Genomic DNA, 17,443 nt, shown 5'->3' on the forward strand with positions numbered 1-17,443 from the left:
TTCACTCAGCGTAATGCCTTCCAGATTCCTCCATGTTATGAGATGGCATTTTTTTTTTTTTTTTTAATTTAAGTTAGCTCAGAGCTGCTCAGTGAGTGCTGCAGCTGCAAATGGGTTACAAACATGTAAGACAAGGTTCCCCCAGCTCTCAGGGCAGCCAGACGGGGTCTGGGGTGGCTGGAGCCCCTTGGCCTGCAGCCTCTGACTCTGTGCCGCCACCTTCATGTATCCCGAAGTGTGGTGAAAAACAGTCCCATTTTGTACATGAGTTATGTGAAAAAGGTTGGGAAGCACTGGATTAACTGCCAACTTTAAAAAATTCAAAGATTCCATGTGAAAAATCCAGATTCCTGGTCTCTTCTGGCAACTTCTAGGCTCTGGCCAACAATCCCCACTGCTGTCACCTTGGCCCACACAGGTCTTACATAACCTGCGGACTGGGCATCTAGAACCCTGAGCTGAGGAGAACAGAAATCATCCTTCCCGGCCTCCCCGGAACCCCGCCCACTCCAGCCAGGCCACTCTTCCCACCGCTCCCCACCCCCATCCCTCCTGGCCTTACCGAGGTGACATCCACCGAGTCCTCCTCTTCTCCCTCATCCCGGCCATCTTCAATCTCCTCCATCACTTCGGCCTTGGCCTCCGCCACCAGTTCCCGCAGAGCCTTGTTACTGGTGATGCTGCTGACGAAGGGGTGCTGAGGGGGCAAGACACACCTGAGTCAGAACCACTTTGGGGTGCAGGTGTAAAGGGACAGTCAAAGCTGGAAAAAGCCAATCCTCTGGGCTGAGGCCAGAGACAGTCCTCAGAGAAATGTGAACATGAACTTGGTAAGGAGGGCCCAGAGGCCATTCTGAAAGTCCTGTGTATGTATGGTGTAGCCTGAATTCCAGCTCTGCCACTTACTGGCTGTGTGACAATGAACATGTCGCTTAACCTCTCTGAGCTACAGGCTCCTCCTGCCTGAAGTGGAGACAATCATGCAGATCCCAGGGAGGTAGTAAGGATTAAATGAAATATTGCATATGGAAGTGCTTAGTCCAAAGCAGGGGCTCAAGCAACGTCTGAAGGTTTTGCTTGTATATTTCTTTTCCTTTTCAAAAGGCGTTAATGTATGTTTTTTTGCACCTGACCCAAGCCCTGGTGTTTTCAATCATCTCATATATATGCGAAAGCTAGACAATAAATAAGGAAGACTGAGGAAGAACTCACACTTCTGAATTAACGTGTTGGTGAAGAATATTGAATATGGACTGCCAGAAGAACCAACAAATCTGTCTTGGAAGAAGTACAGCCAGAAATGCTCCTTAGAAGCAAGGATGGCAAGGCTTTGTCTCACATACTTTGGGCATGTTATCAGGAGGGACCAGTCAGTCCCTGGAGAAGGGCATCATGCTTGGCAAACTAGAGGGTCAGTGAAAAAGAGGAAGACCCTCAACAAGATGGATTGACACGGTGGCTGCAACAATGGGCTCAAGCATAGCAACAATTGTGAGGATGGTGCAGGACTAGGCAGTGTTTTGTTTTGTTGTACGTAGGGTCGCTATGAGTGGGAACCAACTTGACGGCACCTAACAACAACAACAACAACTATATTTTATTAATGGCCCAGCTACTAACCGAAATGTTGGTGGTTTAAGTCCACCCAGAGGAGCCTCTGAAGAAAAACCTGGTGATCTACTTCTGAAAAATTGGCCACTGAAAATCCTATGGAGCGCAGTTCTGCTCTGACACACATGGGGTTGCCAGGAGTTGGAATCAAGTCCGTGGCAAATGGTCACAATTGCTCATATACTTTACTGAGGTATAACTCATATATGGAAACCCTGGTGGCGTAGTGGTTAAGAGCTACAGCCGGTAACCAAAACGTCGGCACTGCAAATCCGCCAGGTGCTCCTTGGAAACTCTATGGGGCAGTTCTACTCTGTCCTATAGAGTCGCTAGGAGTCGGAATCAACTTGACGGCAATAGGTTTGGTTTTGGTGGTTTGTAACTTATATATACTAAAGTTCACAAATCTTAACAGTACAGCTTGATGACTTTTAAAAATATTAATAATAGGCAGAATAATAGGAAATTCAAATCTGTTATCTTTTTAAAAATTATCAGTTACTGAGGGATTCCTACATGCTGGGCACTGAACAAAGCTCTCTACGTTATTTCTTTTCTTTTTTTAATAGGCTTTATTTTTTAGAGCATAGTTAGGTTTACAGAAAAATTGTGCAGAAAGTACAGAGGGTTCCCACATACCCCTTGCCCAACTGCATACTGTTTGTCCTAGTATGAATTCCTTGAATGCATTGGTACATTTGTTTCAAAGACCTTTAGGTATATATACACCCAATGGAACGAGCACCCAGCTCAAGATGCAAGATACTTCCATTACTCCAGGAAGTTCCCTTGTATCCCCCTGCAGTCATTTCTCTTTCCCCAGAGTCGCCCATCACCACAGGCTGGTTCTGCCTGCTCTTTAACTCATCTAAAGAGAATTACACAGTATGTAATTTTTAGAGTTTGGCTTCCTTTACTCAAATCTGGCATATCGTTATTGTTGTTAGTTGGCATCAAGTAGACCCATCTGTGATAGAGTAGAACCGCTCCATAGGATCTTCAAGGCTGACCTTTTGGAAGCAGATCACCAGGGCTGTCTTTCGAGGGACCTCTGGGTGGGTTTGAACTGCCAGTGTTTCAGTGAGTAGTTCAGTGCTTAACAGTTTGAGCCACCCAGAGACTCTCCAGCGTCCTTTATTCCACATAATGCCTGTGAGGTTCACCTACGTTGCTCTGTGCATCCCTAACTCGCTCCTTTTCTATTCCTGTGCAGTACGCCACTCCATAAACATGTCACAGTTGGTTCATCCATTCTGCTGTCGATGGATGTTTGGGGTGTTCCCTGTTTTTGGCAACTATGAATAAAGTGCTATGAACACCCTTGTATTATGTTTTTTGGGGACGTATGTGTTTGGTTTTAAGAAAGAAAGTACAAACTCTTGCAGTAGAGTAACGTATGTTTTATTCCTAGGCTTCTTTAGAAATATCACACCTAAGTCACTTAAAAGCGAATACTCTTTTACAGATCTTACAAAACACCAAACTTTTTAAGGCCATCCAATACCAGTTGCCGCTGAGTCAGCTCTGAGTCATGGCAACCCCATCTGTGTCAGAGTAGAACTGTGCTCCATGGGGTTTTCAATGGCTGATTTTTTGGAAGTAATTGCCAGGCTTTTCGTCTGAAGTATCTGTGGGTCGACTTGAACCTACAACCTTTTAGTTAGCAGCCAAGTGTGTTAACTGTACTGCCCAGGGGCTCCTCAAAAAACAAAAAACCAAACCCGTTGCCATCGAGTCAATTCCAACTCATAGGGACTCTACAGGACAGGGTAGAGCTGCCCCACGGGGTTTCCAAGGAGTGGCTGGTGGATTAGAACTGCTGACTGTTTGGTTAGCAGCCGAGCTCCTAACCACTGCACCACCAGCCCTCAGCAGATGTTAAATGGTGAAATCCTGCCTGGGATTTTATCCCGACCACCAGGGTGTGGACAGGATCTGGGATTCCTCAATTCACCACTCACCCAGGGACCTGCAGAGGGAATGTTGGAGGCGTCACTGAGTTGGATTTTGTTCACTGGAAATTAGTAGGAAGACTGATGAAATTCACTGTTTTTGCTATCAGAGAACTTAGCAGTGGAGGAAGTGTCAACAAGATTTTGGGGAAAGTATTTAAACTACTAAAGAGAATAAATTTTCTAGAACCTTGAAAACCCATTTACAACTGATATATTCACCACAAATCATTCTTATCCGTTTTTTTTCTTTTTTTCACTTAAAACAGCCCTTTTAAGGAAGGGCACCAGGCAAGGAAAGCTCCTTAAAAGCAGGGATGGCAAACTTTGGTCTCACATACTTTGGACATGTTATCAGGAGGGACCAGTCCCTGGAGAGCGACATCATGCTTGGTAAAGTAGAGGGTCAGAGAAGGAGAGCAAAACCTCAAAGAGATGGCCTTGCACAGTAGCTGCAACAATAGACTCAAACATAGCAGCGATTGTGAGGACGGCGCTGGACCGGGCAGTGTTTCATTCTGTTGTACATAGGATTGCTATGAGTCAGAACTGACTCAACAGCACCTAATAGCAACAACAACCAGGAAACACCCTATTCAACTTGTTCAAGAGACTCTGTACACCTGAACGCGATAAACTCCACTTCTTCTAAAAAGCCTTATCATTCAGATTTTCTTAAACTGGCCTTTCTCTAGCTAATCCAAACTAGCAAAGAATTTAAAAACTTAATTTAAGTGATTAAATTAAGTCATATATGGGGGTCAGCAACGAGCCAGATGCTGAAATAAGGCTAAGCAACAAGACAAAGTCCTTGTGCTTGGGGGCGTCCAACTGAGTGGGAGAGACAATATCATAGACATGTAGCCAAATGATAACTAAGATCACTTCAGATCCTGCTAACAGGATAGCACGAGACTGGGACAATACAAGCCTGTCCAGGGTGGCGTTGGCTACTGAGGCCCAAGGTTACAGAGGCCTCCCTGAGGAGGTAACATCTGAGCTAAGGCCTGGGAGATGTGCAGGGGCCAGTCAGGGAAAGACCTGGGCGTAGAGAACTCCAGGCAGAAGGGGCCACACGTACAAAGGCTCTGAGAGGGGGCTGAGCTGCCTGGGCTGGAGGAATGGCTAGAAGGCCAGGGCAGTGGAATATACGGAACAGGAGGAGGGGAGCTGAAAAGCCGTGAAAGGAGAAGAGAGGAGGGGGGAGGGCAGGGCAGGGCAGGGCAGGGCAGGGGATGGTGCATGCAGGGCCTTGGTGAGGAGGTGCGAGTTAATTCTAGGTATGGTGAAGGTCATCAGAGGGCTGCAGCAGAGGAATGATATTAACAGTAGCCTTTAAAGATATCACTCTGATGCTGTGTGGTTCCAAAAGGCCTTGAGTAGGGTCTGATGCTGTGTGGTTCCAAAAGGCCTTGAGTAGGGTCTGATGCTGTGTGGTTCCAAAAGGCCTTGAGCCCAACTCTAGAGCCAGGCTGCTTGGGACAAAATCCAGATTCTACCACCATCTTGGGCAAAGTCACTTAACATCTCTGAGCCTGTTTGCTCATCTGTATACTGGGATTAATAGTATGTCTGTATTAAGTATTATAGTAAGTGCTCAAAACATGGTGGCTCTCACCATCATCATCATCATCATCATACCATCACCACCACCACCACTACCATCATCACCACCACCAGCTGCATAATCACCACCACCACCACCACCAACACTATCATCACTACCACCATCTTCATCATCATTACCATAACTGTCTTTATCACCATCATCACCACCACCAACACTATCATCATTACCACCATCATCATCACCACCGCCACTATGATCTTCACCACCACGCCCAGCATAATCACCACTGTCACCATCACTACCATCACCATCACCATCATCACCATAATCATTATTGCCATCACCACTACCATCATCACCACCACCACTGTCATCATTACCACAACCAGCAGCAGCAGCAGCAAGCACAGTCAGAGAAACCTTTAGGTCACCAGTTTTGAGCTCCTAGCCATTTCTACTCCCTCCTGCATCCCCACAGAGCACAGCATCTTGGAACAGAGGGTAGGAACTTCACACTGCACAACCTCACACATGTGAACTGGAACAAGAAACCATGAGATGCTTTGCTGCAGTGCCTGAAGCTGATGGGGCAGAAATAAATAACGCAAGCACAGGCTTCTGGAAATACCAGGTTTTCATTAGGGCACATTACACATTGACCAAATTAGTGGCTTTTCAGCATGGCCAGGAACCTTGCTTTCTGGAGGCTGAGTCATCTACTCTGTTGCCTCCCCTGAGCACCCAGGGCCCTGCTGAGGCAGAGGGGAAGCTAGGAGGTCCTAATAAAGCCTTTGACAGAGCAGCAGGTGAGGAAGGCACTGCCCTGGAGGCTGGGCTCCTGGGACTCCAGGGAGAGTGAGGCTGGCAGATGGGGCAGCCTCTCCTGTGAAGGCTCAGACCCAGAACACTATTTTTAAACTGCCCCAGGACACAAAGCCCAGGCTGTCTCCCCAACTTCAGCAGCTCTACTGCCTCCAAGGATGTGTTTAGAAAAGACTTTTCCTCCAGCCCCCAAATTGCCAAGTCCCATTGGAGAGACAAAGACCCAGCTATGTTGCAAGGGAGGGCCCTGAACCTTCCCAGGATGGCCAAACAGGCCGTGTCTGCATGTAGGTAGGCTGTGTGCCTGCATGGTCCCCGGAAAGGGTCTTGGGCACCCCAGCGGAAAGCCCGCACCAGAGGGGGTGAGCCATCTGCTCCTCCAGGAAGAGGAGCGGGTGTTTGAGGCATCTCTGCTGGGAGCCAAGACAGGCGGTATCACGTTACATAGCTCGCCAGCTGGCACCCGCCCTTCTGGCCAGGGCTACTCGTACAGTCCAAACAGATGTCCTTTCCAAGAACTTCAGCCTATTTTCTCCTAAGCTAAGCTCTGTGCGTTTAGAAACCATTAGCCCAGGGGTTCTTCACTCAGAGACTGGCTTTAGGAAAGGCTTCCAAGTTTCCATGGGAAACTTTCAATCCTCGCTCCCTTCTCCCTTCCAGCCTTTCTCCCCCCACCACCCGCCACTTTTCTCTTTCATTCCTGTTTCCTTTCCTTCATTCACTCGGAGACACAGCTTACCAGAGGTGATCAAGGGATTTTGAACCAGACAACCGGGATCAAAATCCCAAATCTGTCACTTACAAGTTGGGTGACCTTCTGCAGGCTACGTAACCTCTCTGTGCCTCAGTTTCATCATGTGCTCAGTTGAGATCTGAACAGTACCCACTACATAGGGTAGTTATGAGAATAAAGCTAGTTAACGTTTACTAAGCATTTCAAATAGCACCTGGATGGAGAAAGAGCTACATTAACAGTGTGTTAACTAGAACTAAAATCCAGTTGCCATCAAGTCAATTTTGACTCATGGTGACCTCAAGTGCTTCAGAGTAGAACTGTACTCCACAGGGTTTTCATGGCTGTGACCCTTCAGAAGCAGATCACCAGGCCTTCATTCTAAGGTGTCTCTGGGTGGATTTAAACTACCAACCTTTCAGTGAGTAACCAAGCCCTTAACCATTTGTGCCACCCAGGGACTCCTAAGAAACCCAGGTGGCATACTGGTTAAGATCTATGGCTGCTAACCAAAAGGCTGGCAGTTCAAATCCACCAGGTGCTCCTTGGAAACCCTAGGGGGCAGTTCTACTCTGTCCTCCAGGTCACTACGAGTTGGAATTGACTTGATGGAAATGGGTTTGGTTTGGAAACCCTGGTGGCATAGTGATTAAGTGCTACGAGACTGCTAACCAAAAGGTTGGCTGTTTGAATCCACCAGGTGCTTCTTGGAAACTCTATGGGCAGTTCTACTCTGTCCCATAAGGTCACTGTGAGTCAGAACTGACTCAACAGGAATGGGTTTAGGGATTCCTAACTAAGTAGAAGTATTTAACAAATATTTGTTGAGGGCCCACTATGTACTGGGCACTGTTCTGGATGCTTGGAACACATCAGTGAATAAAACAGACAAAGGCCACTGTCCTCAGGGAGCTGACATGCTGGGGGGTGGGGAGATGGTCAATAAACACAATAAATAAGTTACAATAGTATGAGTACTGTCATGGATTGAACTGTGTCTCCCAAAAGTATGTGTATCAATTTGGCTAGGCCATGATTCCCAGTATTGTGTGATTGTCCACCATTTTGTCATCAGATGTGATTTTTCCTATGTGTTGTAATCCTACCTCTACGATGTTAATGAGGTGGGATAGGTGGCAGTTATGTTAATGAGGCAGGACTCAACCTACAAGACTGGATTGTCTTGAGCCAATCTCTTTTGAGATATAAATCAAAGAAGCAAGCAGAGAGACGGGGGACCTCATACCACTATGCATGCAGTGCCGGGAACGGAGTGGGTCTTTTGGACCCTGTGTTCCTGTGTGGAGAAGGTTCTAGTTCAGGGGAAGATTGATGAGAAGGACCTTCCTCCAGAGCTGACAGAGAGAAAGCCTTCCCCTGGAGCTGATGCCTGAATTTGGACTTCTAGCCTACTTTACTGCGGGGAAATAAACTTCTCTTTGTTAAAGCCATTCACTTGTGGTATTCCTGCTATAGCAGCACTAGATGACTAAGATGAGTACTATTGGGGGAAAAAAAGGAGGGCGAGGAAAGATGAATTAGGAGTGTGGGGAGTGTGGTAGGTTTGCAACTTGAAATAGGTTGGTTGAGGGAGGCCTCACTGAGAAGTAACACATGAGCAAAGACTTGAAGGAGGGAGGGAATTAACCAATGAGGTACCTGGGGGGAGAGCATTCCAGGCAAAGGGAACAGCCAGTACAAAGCCTGTGGAGGCAGTGTGCTGGGAGAGAGGCCGGAGCAGAGTGAAGCAGGGAGAGAGAAAGGGAGGGTGAGAGGGTTGGGGGTGAAGTGGGCAGATCATGCATGGCCTTGTAGGCCACCAAGTCTCTATATTTTATCCTGAGTGAAATGGGAGCCACTGGAAGGCTTAGACAGGGGAGGGACATGAGCTGATTTATGTTTTTAAAAGGATCCCTCTGGCTGCTGTGTTGAGAAGAGACTGACAGAGGCAGGAGACCAGTGAGGAAGCAATAATCCAAGTAAGAGATGACATCAGCTTAGACAGGTAGCTGCAATGGAGGGAAGTGGTCAGATTCTGGACAAAAGGACAGAGAGGGAGACTGCTGACAGACTGGAGAGGAGTCAAGGATGCTCGCAAGGTTGGGGGCCTGAGCCAGCGGAAGGCTGCTGTTCTCAGGGAGCTGATGGAACACACTGGGGGGAAGATCAGGATGCACAGCTGCAGTTGTGTTAAGGCTGAGATGCCCACTGGACATCCACGGGGAGATGGGGAGTCAACAGCTGGACACAGGAGTCTGGTGCAGGCTGGGCTGTTGATATAAATCTGAGAGTTGTTGTGAACTGGGTGAGATCACCAAGATGAGTGTAGAAGAAAGAGATGGCCAGGTGTACCACCACATTAACTAGCTGGAGAAACAAAAACAAGTGAAGGAGCGACCAGGAAGATGGAAGGTGAATCAGAGGGAAGCCTGGAAGCCAAGAGTAGATGGTGAGGAAGGCGAGTGGTCGCTGCCGCTGCTGGTCCAGTAGGATGAGCACGGAGGCCCGACCGCCACGTTCGACATCACGGAACCCACTGATAACAAGAATAGTTGTGATGAAGTGGGCTGGATTTAAAAGCAAATAAAGTACATGCACCAAACCAGCTGCTGTGCAATCAATTCTGACTCACGGAGATCCAGGTGTGTCACAGTAGAACTATGTTCCACAGGGTTTTCAATGCCTATTTTTTGAAGGCAGATTGCCAAGGCCTTTCTTCTGAGCTGCCTCTGGGTAGACTTGAACCACAAATCTTTTGGTTAGCAGCCAAGTGCGTTAACAGTTTACACCACCCAGGGATATCCAATAAGCATATGCTCAGCACTAAACATGCGACAGCCGTTACGCGAAAAATGTGAAATACATTTAGGGAGTTGATAGAGGTGATGGTTGCACAACACTGAGAATATAATTAACGCCACTGAACTGTACATGTTAAAATGGTAAATGGACATTATACACTTTACCATAGTAAAAAAATCAAACAGAAAATGCTTAGGAGTAAGGCTTACCGAAGAGATAAAAGACCTATGCAAAGAAAACTACAAGACACTATTACAAGAAACCAAAACAGACCTATGTAAGTGGAAAAACGTACCTTGTTCATGGATAGACTCAACATTGCGGAAATGTCTATTCTACCCAAAGCGATCTACAGGTACAATGCAATCACAATCCAAATTCCAACGGCATTTTTTAATGAGATGGAGAAACAAATCACTAACTTCCTATGGAAAGGGAAGAGGCCCTGCATAAGTAAAGCATTACTGAAGACGAACAAATTGGGAGGCCTCACGCTACCTGATTTTACAACCTATTAAACCACCACAGTAGTCAAAACAGCCTGGTACTGATACAACAACAGATACATAGACCAATAGAACAGAATTGAGAATCCAGACATGAATTCATCCACATATGAGCAGCTGATACTCAACAAAGGCCCGAAGTCTGTTAATTTGGGAAAAGACAGTCTTTTTAACAAATGATGCTGGCATAACTAGATATCCATCTACAAAAAAATTAAACAAGACCCACACCTCACTCCACGCACAAAAACTAACTCAAAATGGATCAAAGACCTAAATATAAAATCTAAAACAATAAAGATCATAAAGAAAAAACAGGGACAACGCTAGGAACCCTAAAGCATGGAAAAAAAATTAAACAGGAAAAAAAAAAGTGATGTACAGAATCTCATTCGCTGCCAGCATTCTGCGAAGCAAGTAAAAAATCCAAGCCCGTTGCCTTCAAGTTGATTCTGACTCATAGCAGCCCTACAAGACAGAGCAGAACTGCCCCAAAGGGTTTCCAAGGCTTCACGGAAGCAGATCCCCAGGTCTTTCTCCCGCGGAGTGGCTGCTGAGTTTGAATCACAGACCTTTGGGTAGCAGCCAAGCACTTAACCACTGCGCCATCAGGGCTCCTTGGGAAGTGAGTACTGTCCACATTTCACAGATGAGGAAACTGTGGTGCAGAGTGAGAATCACCTAGATTCCCAAGTGGGTCTGTCTGATTTCAGAGCCTCTGTTATTAACCATGAAGTCCCAAAGAATGTCTGCGCAGCCAAATGAGTGAATCACAAACCAATGGGGACATGTCAGCCAGCCCATCGCAGGGCACTGGAAAAAATGAGAGGCCAGGAGGTACCTCCTGGGAAGCAGGCAGACTTGAGGGCTGAGGTATGGGGCATGAACAGCTCCAGACTGGAGGGCTGGGAAGCTGAGATTGGAGCCTACGTATGCCACTCAAAGCCAGGTGACAGAAGGCAAGTCAAGCAAGGCTTACCTGCCCCAAGCCTTGGTGTCCTCATCTTGGGGGCACTGGTGGTTCAGTTATAGAACTCTTGCCTTCCATGAGGAAGACCTGAGTTCGATTCCTGGCCAATGTACCTCATGCACGGCCACCACCTGTCCGTCAGTGCAAGCTTGCATTTTGCTCTGATGCTCAAGAGGCTTCAGTGGAGCTTCCAGACTAAGATGAACTAGGAAGAAAGGCCTGGTGACCTATTTCCAAAAATCAGCCAACGAAATCCCTATAGATCACAACGGTTTGATCCACAATTGATAATGGGGATGGCACAGGAGTGCATGGAGTCCCCATGAGTCAGGGGCCCACTCAATAGCAGGTAACAATGACAACAACAACAACAACGCTCCTATCCTACCTAACTCAGACACAAAAAGGCATTGGAAAAAGCTAAGAGCAATACACCCTCTGTGAGATGTTTCACTTATCCTGCGAGACCTCTCCTTTCTTTGCAATTCTTCCGTTGTACTCTAAGATCCTCTGGCAGGACCATCTTTCCAGCTATCTAACGGAAATTCCTGGCTCAGGCTACGGCTCCGGGGCTGCTAAGGGGGAAGCAAGACAGCTGGTCTCTTCCCAGTGGAATGTCCCAGAGGCCAGATGTGTCAGGGCAGGAGGTGCCTGCTTACAGGAAACACTTGGTCCCCAGAGGCTGGGAAGATTCTGCATTTGCCAGTGACAGCGGCTCCCCAATCCCCCCTCCCAGTCTGGCCCCAGTCCACTCCCTCCCCGACACTGTAACCCCACAATAACCAGAAAATGAAGCCTCCTGGTACTCCAGCTATTTGCTTTCAAATACACTGCAGAAACTTAAAAGGAACAATCATGACCCCCTAGCAGAGAGACTTCATTTGCATCCTGGTTTCTTTTCATTTTTTAACGATTCAACTCATCAAACATTCATTCAGCACCACGCTTCACAGTATCTCCTGGGTGCTGCAAATGGCTAAGCACACAGCTACCAACAGAAAGGCTGGCGGTTCAAACCATCAGAAGAATGGCCTGGTGATCTGTTTCTAAAAGGTCACAGCCATGAAAACCCTGTGGAGCACAGTTCTACTCTGCACACATTGGGTTGCCAGGAGTTGGAATCAACTTTGTGGCAATTGGGTTTGTATTTTTTGATCTTATTGGGGAGGTGTCATTATTATCCCCATTTCAGACATAAGAAAACAGAGACACAGAGAGGCAAAGCCATTTGTTCAATGTCTCACAGCCAGTAAGTGGCAGAGCTGGGATTTGAACCTAGGACTTTGTAGCCCCAGTCCATATTCTTCACCACTATGCTGCATGCCTAGATGTAGGCACTGAAGCCCAGAATGGCAGTCTGGGGCCAGGTATATAGAGCTGGTCTTCAGGAACATAAAGGACTCGCGTGCTGGGCATGGCATCTTCGTCCTTTCCTCCTACCTGCATTAGGTGACATTACCATAGGTGAAAGGACCAGGGTAGCAGGGGAGTGGATGGGCAGCCCCGCCATCACCCAGTCCCGCCATCTCCCTCTTCTGTCAGCGGTGGTGGTGAGAGGACAGAACAGCAGTATGTGTGGGTGGCTGGAAAGGGCAGTGTGTGCAGCTTCAGACCACTGTGGGGACACCTCAACACTCACCCCAGCAGCTGCTAGCACATGGACACCCCTGACACGAGGTGCCTGCCCTGGTGGAGGACAGCTCACTCGCTACCATCAATGTTCCAAAAAGCTTCAAGAAAACCATCCACTTTCCCACGCTAAGGCTGTACACCTGGCTAATAAGATGTTCACGGTCACGCGGGCTGGTCTCCCTGATCATGCCCTTGTCTTGATTCTGCTCACAACAGCCAGAGGAACCCTTTTAAATATAAGTCAGCAGGAGTACCCCTACTCCACCCTTCCATGGGCACCACCTCATGTAGGCCCACATCCTGGAAATGGTTGCAGGGCCAGTGCACGACCTGGCCCCACGTGCAGAAAAGAGTTAACATCACAGGCCTAAGACTGCTGCCCTTGGAAAGGCCTGCTGGCAAGGTTGGTCCTTGGGTGGTGTCTGGGAACTTCGATTTCTGAATGGTTTCCACCATTAACTGATAGCAGCGGCTAATTGTGCCTGAACAGTTTTACAGTGTATTTATGCTGAATACCTGCTTTCCTTCTGGGAGTCTGGAATTTGGGTATATGCCAGGAAAAGGGTGGCCAAGTGATTCGTCCCCAAGAAAAACCCTGGGTGCAGAGTCTCTAAGAGGATTCTAGGGTAGACAATGATTCACACATGTTGTCACAACTGATTGCTGGGGAATGAGGCACATCCTGTTTGACTCCACGGAGGTAGGGCTCTGGAAGCTTGTGCCTGGTTTCCCCAGGCTTTGACCTGCACCTTTTCCCTTTGCTGATTTTGCTTTGTATCCATTTGCTGTAATAACGTAGCTTTTCACTGTAATAAACCATAGTCTTGAATATGACAATATGCCAAGCCCTTTAAGTCCTCCTAGTGAGTCACCACGCCTGGGGTGGTCCTGGGGGTCTCCGACACACCCCAGTACTATTCCAACCTCACCCCCAATCAGTCTACCTCGCCTCTGTGCTCCCATGGCTCATCCTCCCAGTTCCTCCTGGCACTCGCTGACCATGCTCCTGTCCCAGGCCTCTGTGGCTGCCACATCCTGTGCCTCACTCTCTCGCCTCCTTTGGGTGTCTGCTCATATGTCATCCATCAGGGAGCCTTCCCTGCCCACCTTTGCAGGAGAACAGCCCTTCTAGGCACCCCACACCTGCGCTACTGTACTTTTCTCCATAGCACTAATCGGCACCTGACATGCACATAGACGTGTTTGTTTGCAGCCTGGCCCCCTGCTGGAGCAGGTCAGGGGTCTTGCCAGCTCCATTCGCCGCAGCTCTTCCAGCACAGGAGCTGGCATTTCAGAGGCACCTGGTGGATACCAGTGTGTGAATGAAGGGTGGTTCATGCTCTTGTCTCGTTTTCAGACAACCATCCCAAAGTTCTTTGGCTGGCTCTTACTTCTTTTGAGATTTATGGGTTGAGTTGTGTCCCCCCAAACGATATGATGAAGTCCTGATCCTTGGTACCTGTGAATATGATTCTGTTTGGAAACAGGGTCTTGGAAGATGTTATCAGTAAATATGAGGTCATACTGGAGTAGGGTGGGTCCTAATGCAATCTTAGTGCTGTCCTTTTAAAAGAGAAGAGACAGAGACAGACACACACAGGGAAGATGCCACGTGAAGATGGAGGCGGAGATTGGAGTGATGCAGCTACAAGCCGAGGAATGCCAAGGACTGCCAGGAACCAAAAGAAGCTAGGAAGAGGCAAAGAAGGGTCTTTCCCTCCAAAGAGGCCAAGTCTTTGGAAAGAGCATGGTCCTGCTAACATCTTGATTTTGGACTTCTAGCCTCCAGAACTGTGAGAGAAAACATTTCTTTTGTTTTAAGCCACCCATAACAAAGGCACTTTGTTACAGCAGCCCTAGTAAACTCATGGAGTCCCTGGGTGGTGCAAACAGTTAACACTTATGGGCTAAGTTGTGTCTGCTAACTGAAAAGTTGGAGGTTTGAGTCCATCATCGGAAGAAAGACCTGGCAATTTACTTCCGAAAAACCAGCCATTGAAAACCCTATGGTGCAGTTCTACTCTGACACACATGGGGTCGCCATGAGTTGGAAGTGCCTTGATGGCAACTGATTTAGGAAAGCAATACAACACAACTCAGAGTCCATGCCTGCTAGGAGTTCTTGAAGGGCATGGTGCTCCTTTTCTGGGTCCCTGATGCCTCTGATCGGGGTCTCCAGCACAGCATGGCTCCCTCTTACATTACTGGTGGGCAGGAGGGACTGACCCACCCACTGGTGTGGGTGCCTTGAGGGTGGCGCCTGGCTCGTGCCCCTGGGTTTTTTCCCATCAGCTCAGGACCAGGCACAGGAGAATGTCCTTAAATCTTTGCTGAACTGGAGCTTCTCTGCCTTTACGTGGAATGACATCCATTCGGTCTATTTCTGCAGACCCTCTCCTGCTCTTCAGCCCTTCTGGCTGGCAAAGGCTTGCGGATGTAAAAGCTGGGGAAATAATGTTTCATAACCGTTGAGTGTTGGCAGCAAACTGTTTTAGGACATTAGACGTAGGAATGGGAGAAACCAGAGGTGAGAAAAGGTTGTCAAGAGGTTGTTTTTACTGCCCGTATGTTTTATAAGAAGTTTACTGTCTCATATGTTTTTTGATAATGATAATGATGGTGGACAAATTTATTGAGTGCTTTCCATGTGCTACACATTCTACATGCACAATCGCATTCAATCCTCATAACCCTAAGAGGTAGGCACTATCGTTACCCCTGTATTACAGATCTACCACCCATCTGTTAGTTTGTTGTACTGTGGTGGCTTGTGGTGTAGTGGTTAAGTGCTACGGCTGCTAACCAAAAGGTCGGCAATTCAAATCCACCAGCCCACTCTTTGGAAGCTCTATGGGCAGTTCTACTCTGTCCTACAGAGTCGCTATGAATTGGAATTGACTTGACGGCAACGGATTTGGATTTTTTTTTTTTTTTTTTTGAGTGACTTGTATGTGACTATGATACTGGAAACTATGTCACTGGTATTTCAAATACCAGCAGGGCTGCCCATGGGTGAATAGGTTTCAGCAGAGCTTCCAGGCTAAGACAGACTAGGAAGAAAGGCCTTGTTATCTACTTCAGAACATTAGCCAATGAAAACCCTCTGGCCAATATAGTACTGGAAGATGAGCCCCCAAGGTTGGAAGGCACTCAAAATACATGGACTCACGCATACCATCCATTGCGAGGCACAGGACCAGGCAACATCTTGTTCTGTTGTACGTGGGGTCACCACAAGTCAGAGCCAACTTGATGACAACTAACAACAACAGCAACTTTACAGATGAGGAAACTGAGGCCCAGACAGGCTCAAGTTCACCAGTGAGTGCAGCCCAGCCCTGGCCCTGGAGCCAAGCCCTTAACCACGATGCTATACTGCTCTGGGAAGAAAAAAGGTGGACTGGAATTCAGGCCTCATTTGTAAATAAATTACTGGAATAATTGTTCTAGTTCTTGGCTTCTCTTTGTCTGACCAGACCTGGCCTCAAGGATTTATGAACACCCAGCAGCTGAGGAGAGTGAAGAGTGGGATAGAGAATAGCTGTGCTGCTCCCTAAAGGCTTTCCATTCACTTTTCAACAAACACTCACCAAGTGTTCACTTCGTTCCAGCTTCAGCTCCTATAGGGCTGGTTGATACCTGCTGCTGTGAGATACCTCTAGGTATTTTCAATATCCTCCCCCCTTGGGCTGCAGTAGGTTAAAGGAGTTTCTGTGCTTTGCAGTCATCCATCTGTTTAACCAGTATTTCCTGAACACCTAACTACTGCTACTTGCTGGAAACTCACAGTCAAGGCTCTGGTCACTCACTCAAATCTAGACGCACCTGAAGCCAGATTCCACGGCGAGCCGAGCCTTCAGGCCCAAGACGTCAGCGCCCAGGAGATTCCTTAGGGCTGGGCCCTGGTATCAATGTATGGCAGAGCTGGGCAGGGAGTGCGTTCAGCTTCCAGGTCACTGATGACCTCGTCCATCTCCCGCCCTCCAGGGTCCTCCCACCTCCAAGGAAGGGCAGGGAAGAGGGGAGCAGGTAGCTGCACCCCAAAAAAGCGGAATCACTCACCTCTAGAAGCTGTGCAGCACTGGGCCGGGTTTCTGGGTTCTTATCCAGGGCTACCTTCAGGAAGTCTCGGAACTCCACTGACCTGGAAGGTCAGGTGTCGCCAGTAAGCTTGGAGCAGGGCGAGAACTGGGGAACCCCCCACCTCACAGCCTCCACTCTCCCCGGCATGGTGTGCTTCCCAACATGCCCACCCCAAAGGACAAAGAACACCTTCACAGGCTGAAACGTGGAGGCTGTGGGCATTCACAGTGACCTTCTCCACCCAAGCCCTGTGTGAATCACAGTGAGGCAATGCTGGGATTCAACCCCAAGCCCGGATTCCCGGCCCAGGGTTGTGCCACGTGGCTGCTGGCACTTGGGTTGGACTCTTGTTCCCCAATGGCTTACTAGGGTTACTTGGTTCACTTCATGGGGGCCCGAGTAGAGAGCACAGGAGAGGGAAGAAGGTTGGAGGGCCCAGTGATGGGGGAAAGGCCTGGAGGGTCCTGGCCTCAACCTCTCTCATACTTTGAGGCCTCACAGTGACAGCAGAGTCCTAAACTCTGTTCCCCTCAATTCCACCTGACTGTCTCCTGGCCTGCTGACCCCACCCCAGCATTCTCACCCCGTGCTATACTTCTAACATCATCCGGACCTGCTGGCCCCATCCTGGATTTCTAACACCATACTGCCCTGCTAACCCCATCCCAGCCTGCTGATTCCATCCCAGCCTTCTGACCCCATCCTGGCCTGCTAACCCCGTCCTGGCCTGCTGACCCTATCCCAGACTGCTGACTCTGTCCC

The 17,443-nt window shown here is 48.3% G+C and overlaps 1 protein-coding gene across 1 annotated transcript in view; it reads right to left on the bottom strand.

The window, feature by feature from the left end:
- Positions 1-17,443, bottom strand: part of STK10 (serine/threonine kinase 10) — a 162,216-nt gene that overhangs the window by 45,372 nt on the left and 99,401 nt on the right. Inside the window, exons 7-8 of the mRNA XM_049874319.1 lie at positions 16,661-16,742; positions 563-697 (exon numbers count right to left, since the gene is read on the bottom strand). Of these exons, the coding sequence (XP_049730276.1) occupies positions 563-697; positions 16,661-16,742 (217 nt within the window). The remainder of the gene's footprint in view (positions 1-562; positions 698-16,660; positions 16,743-17,443) is intronic.

This window comes from Elephas maximus, chromosome 2 (genome assembly GCF_024166365.1).
Source record: "Elephas maximus indicus isolate mEleMax1 chromosome 2, mEleMax1 primary haplotype, whole genome shotgun sequence".
In the NCBI taxonomy this organism is placed as follows: Eukaryota; Metazoa; Chordata; class Mammalia; order Proboscidea; family Elephantidae; genus Elephas; species Elephas maximus.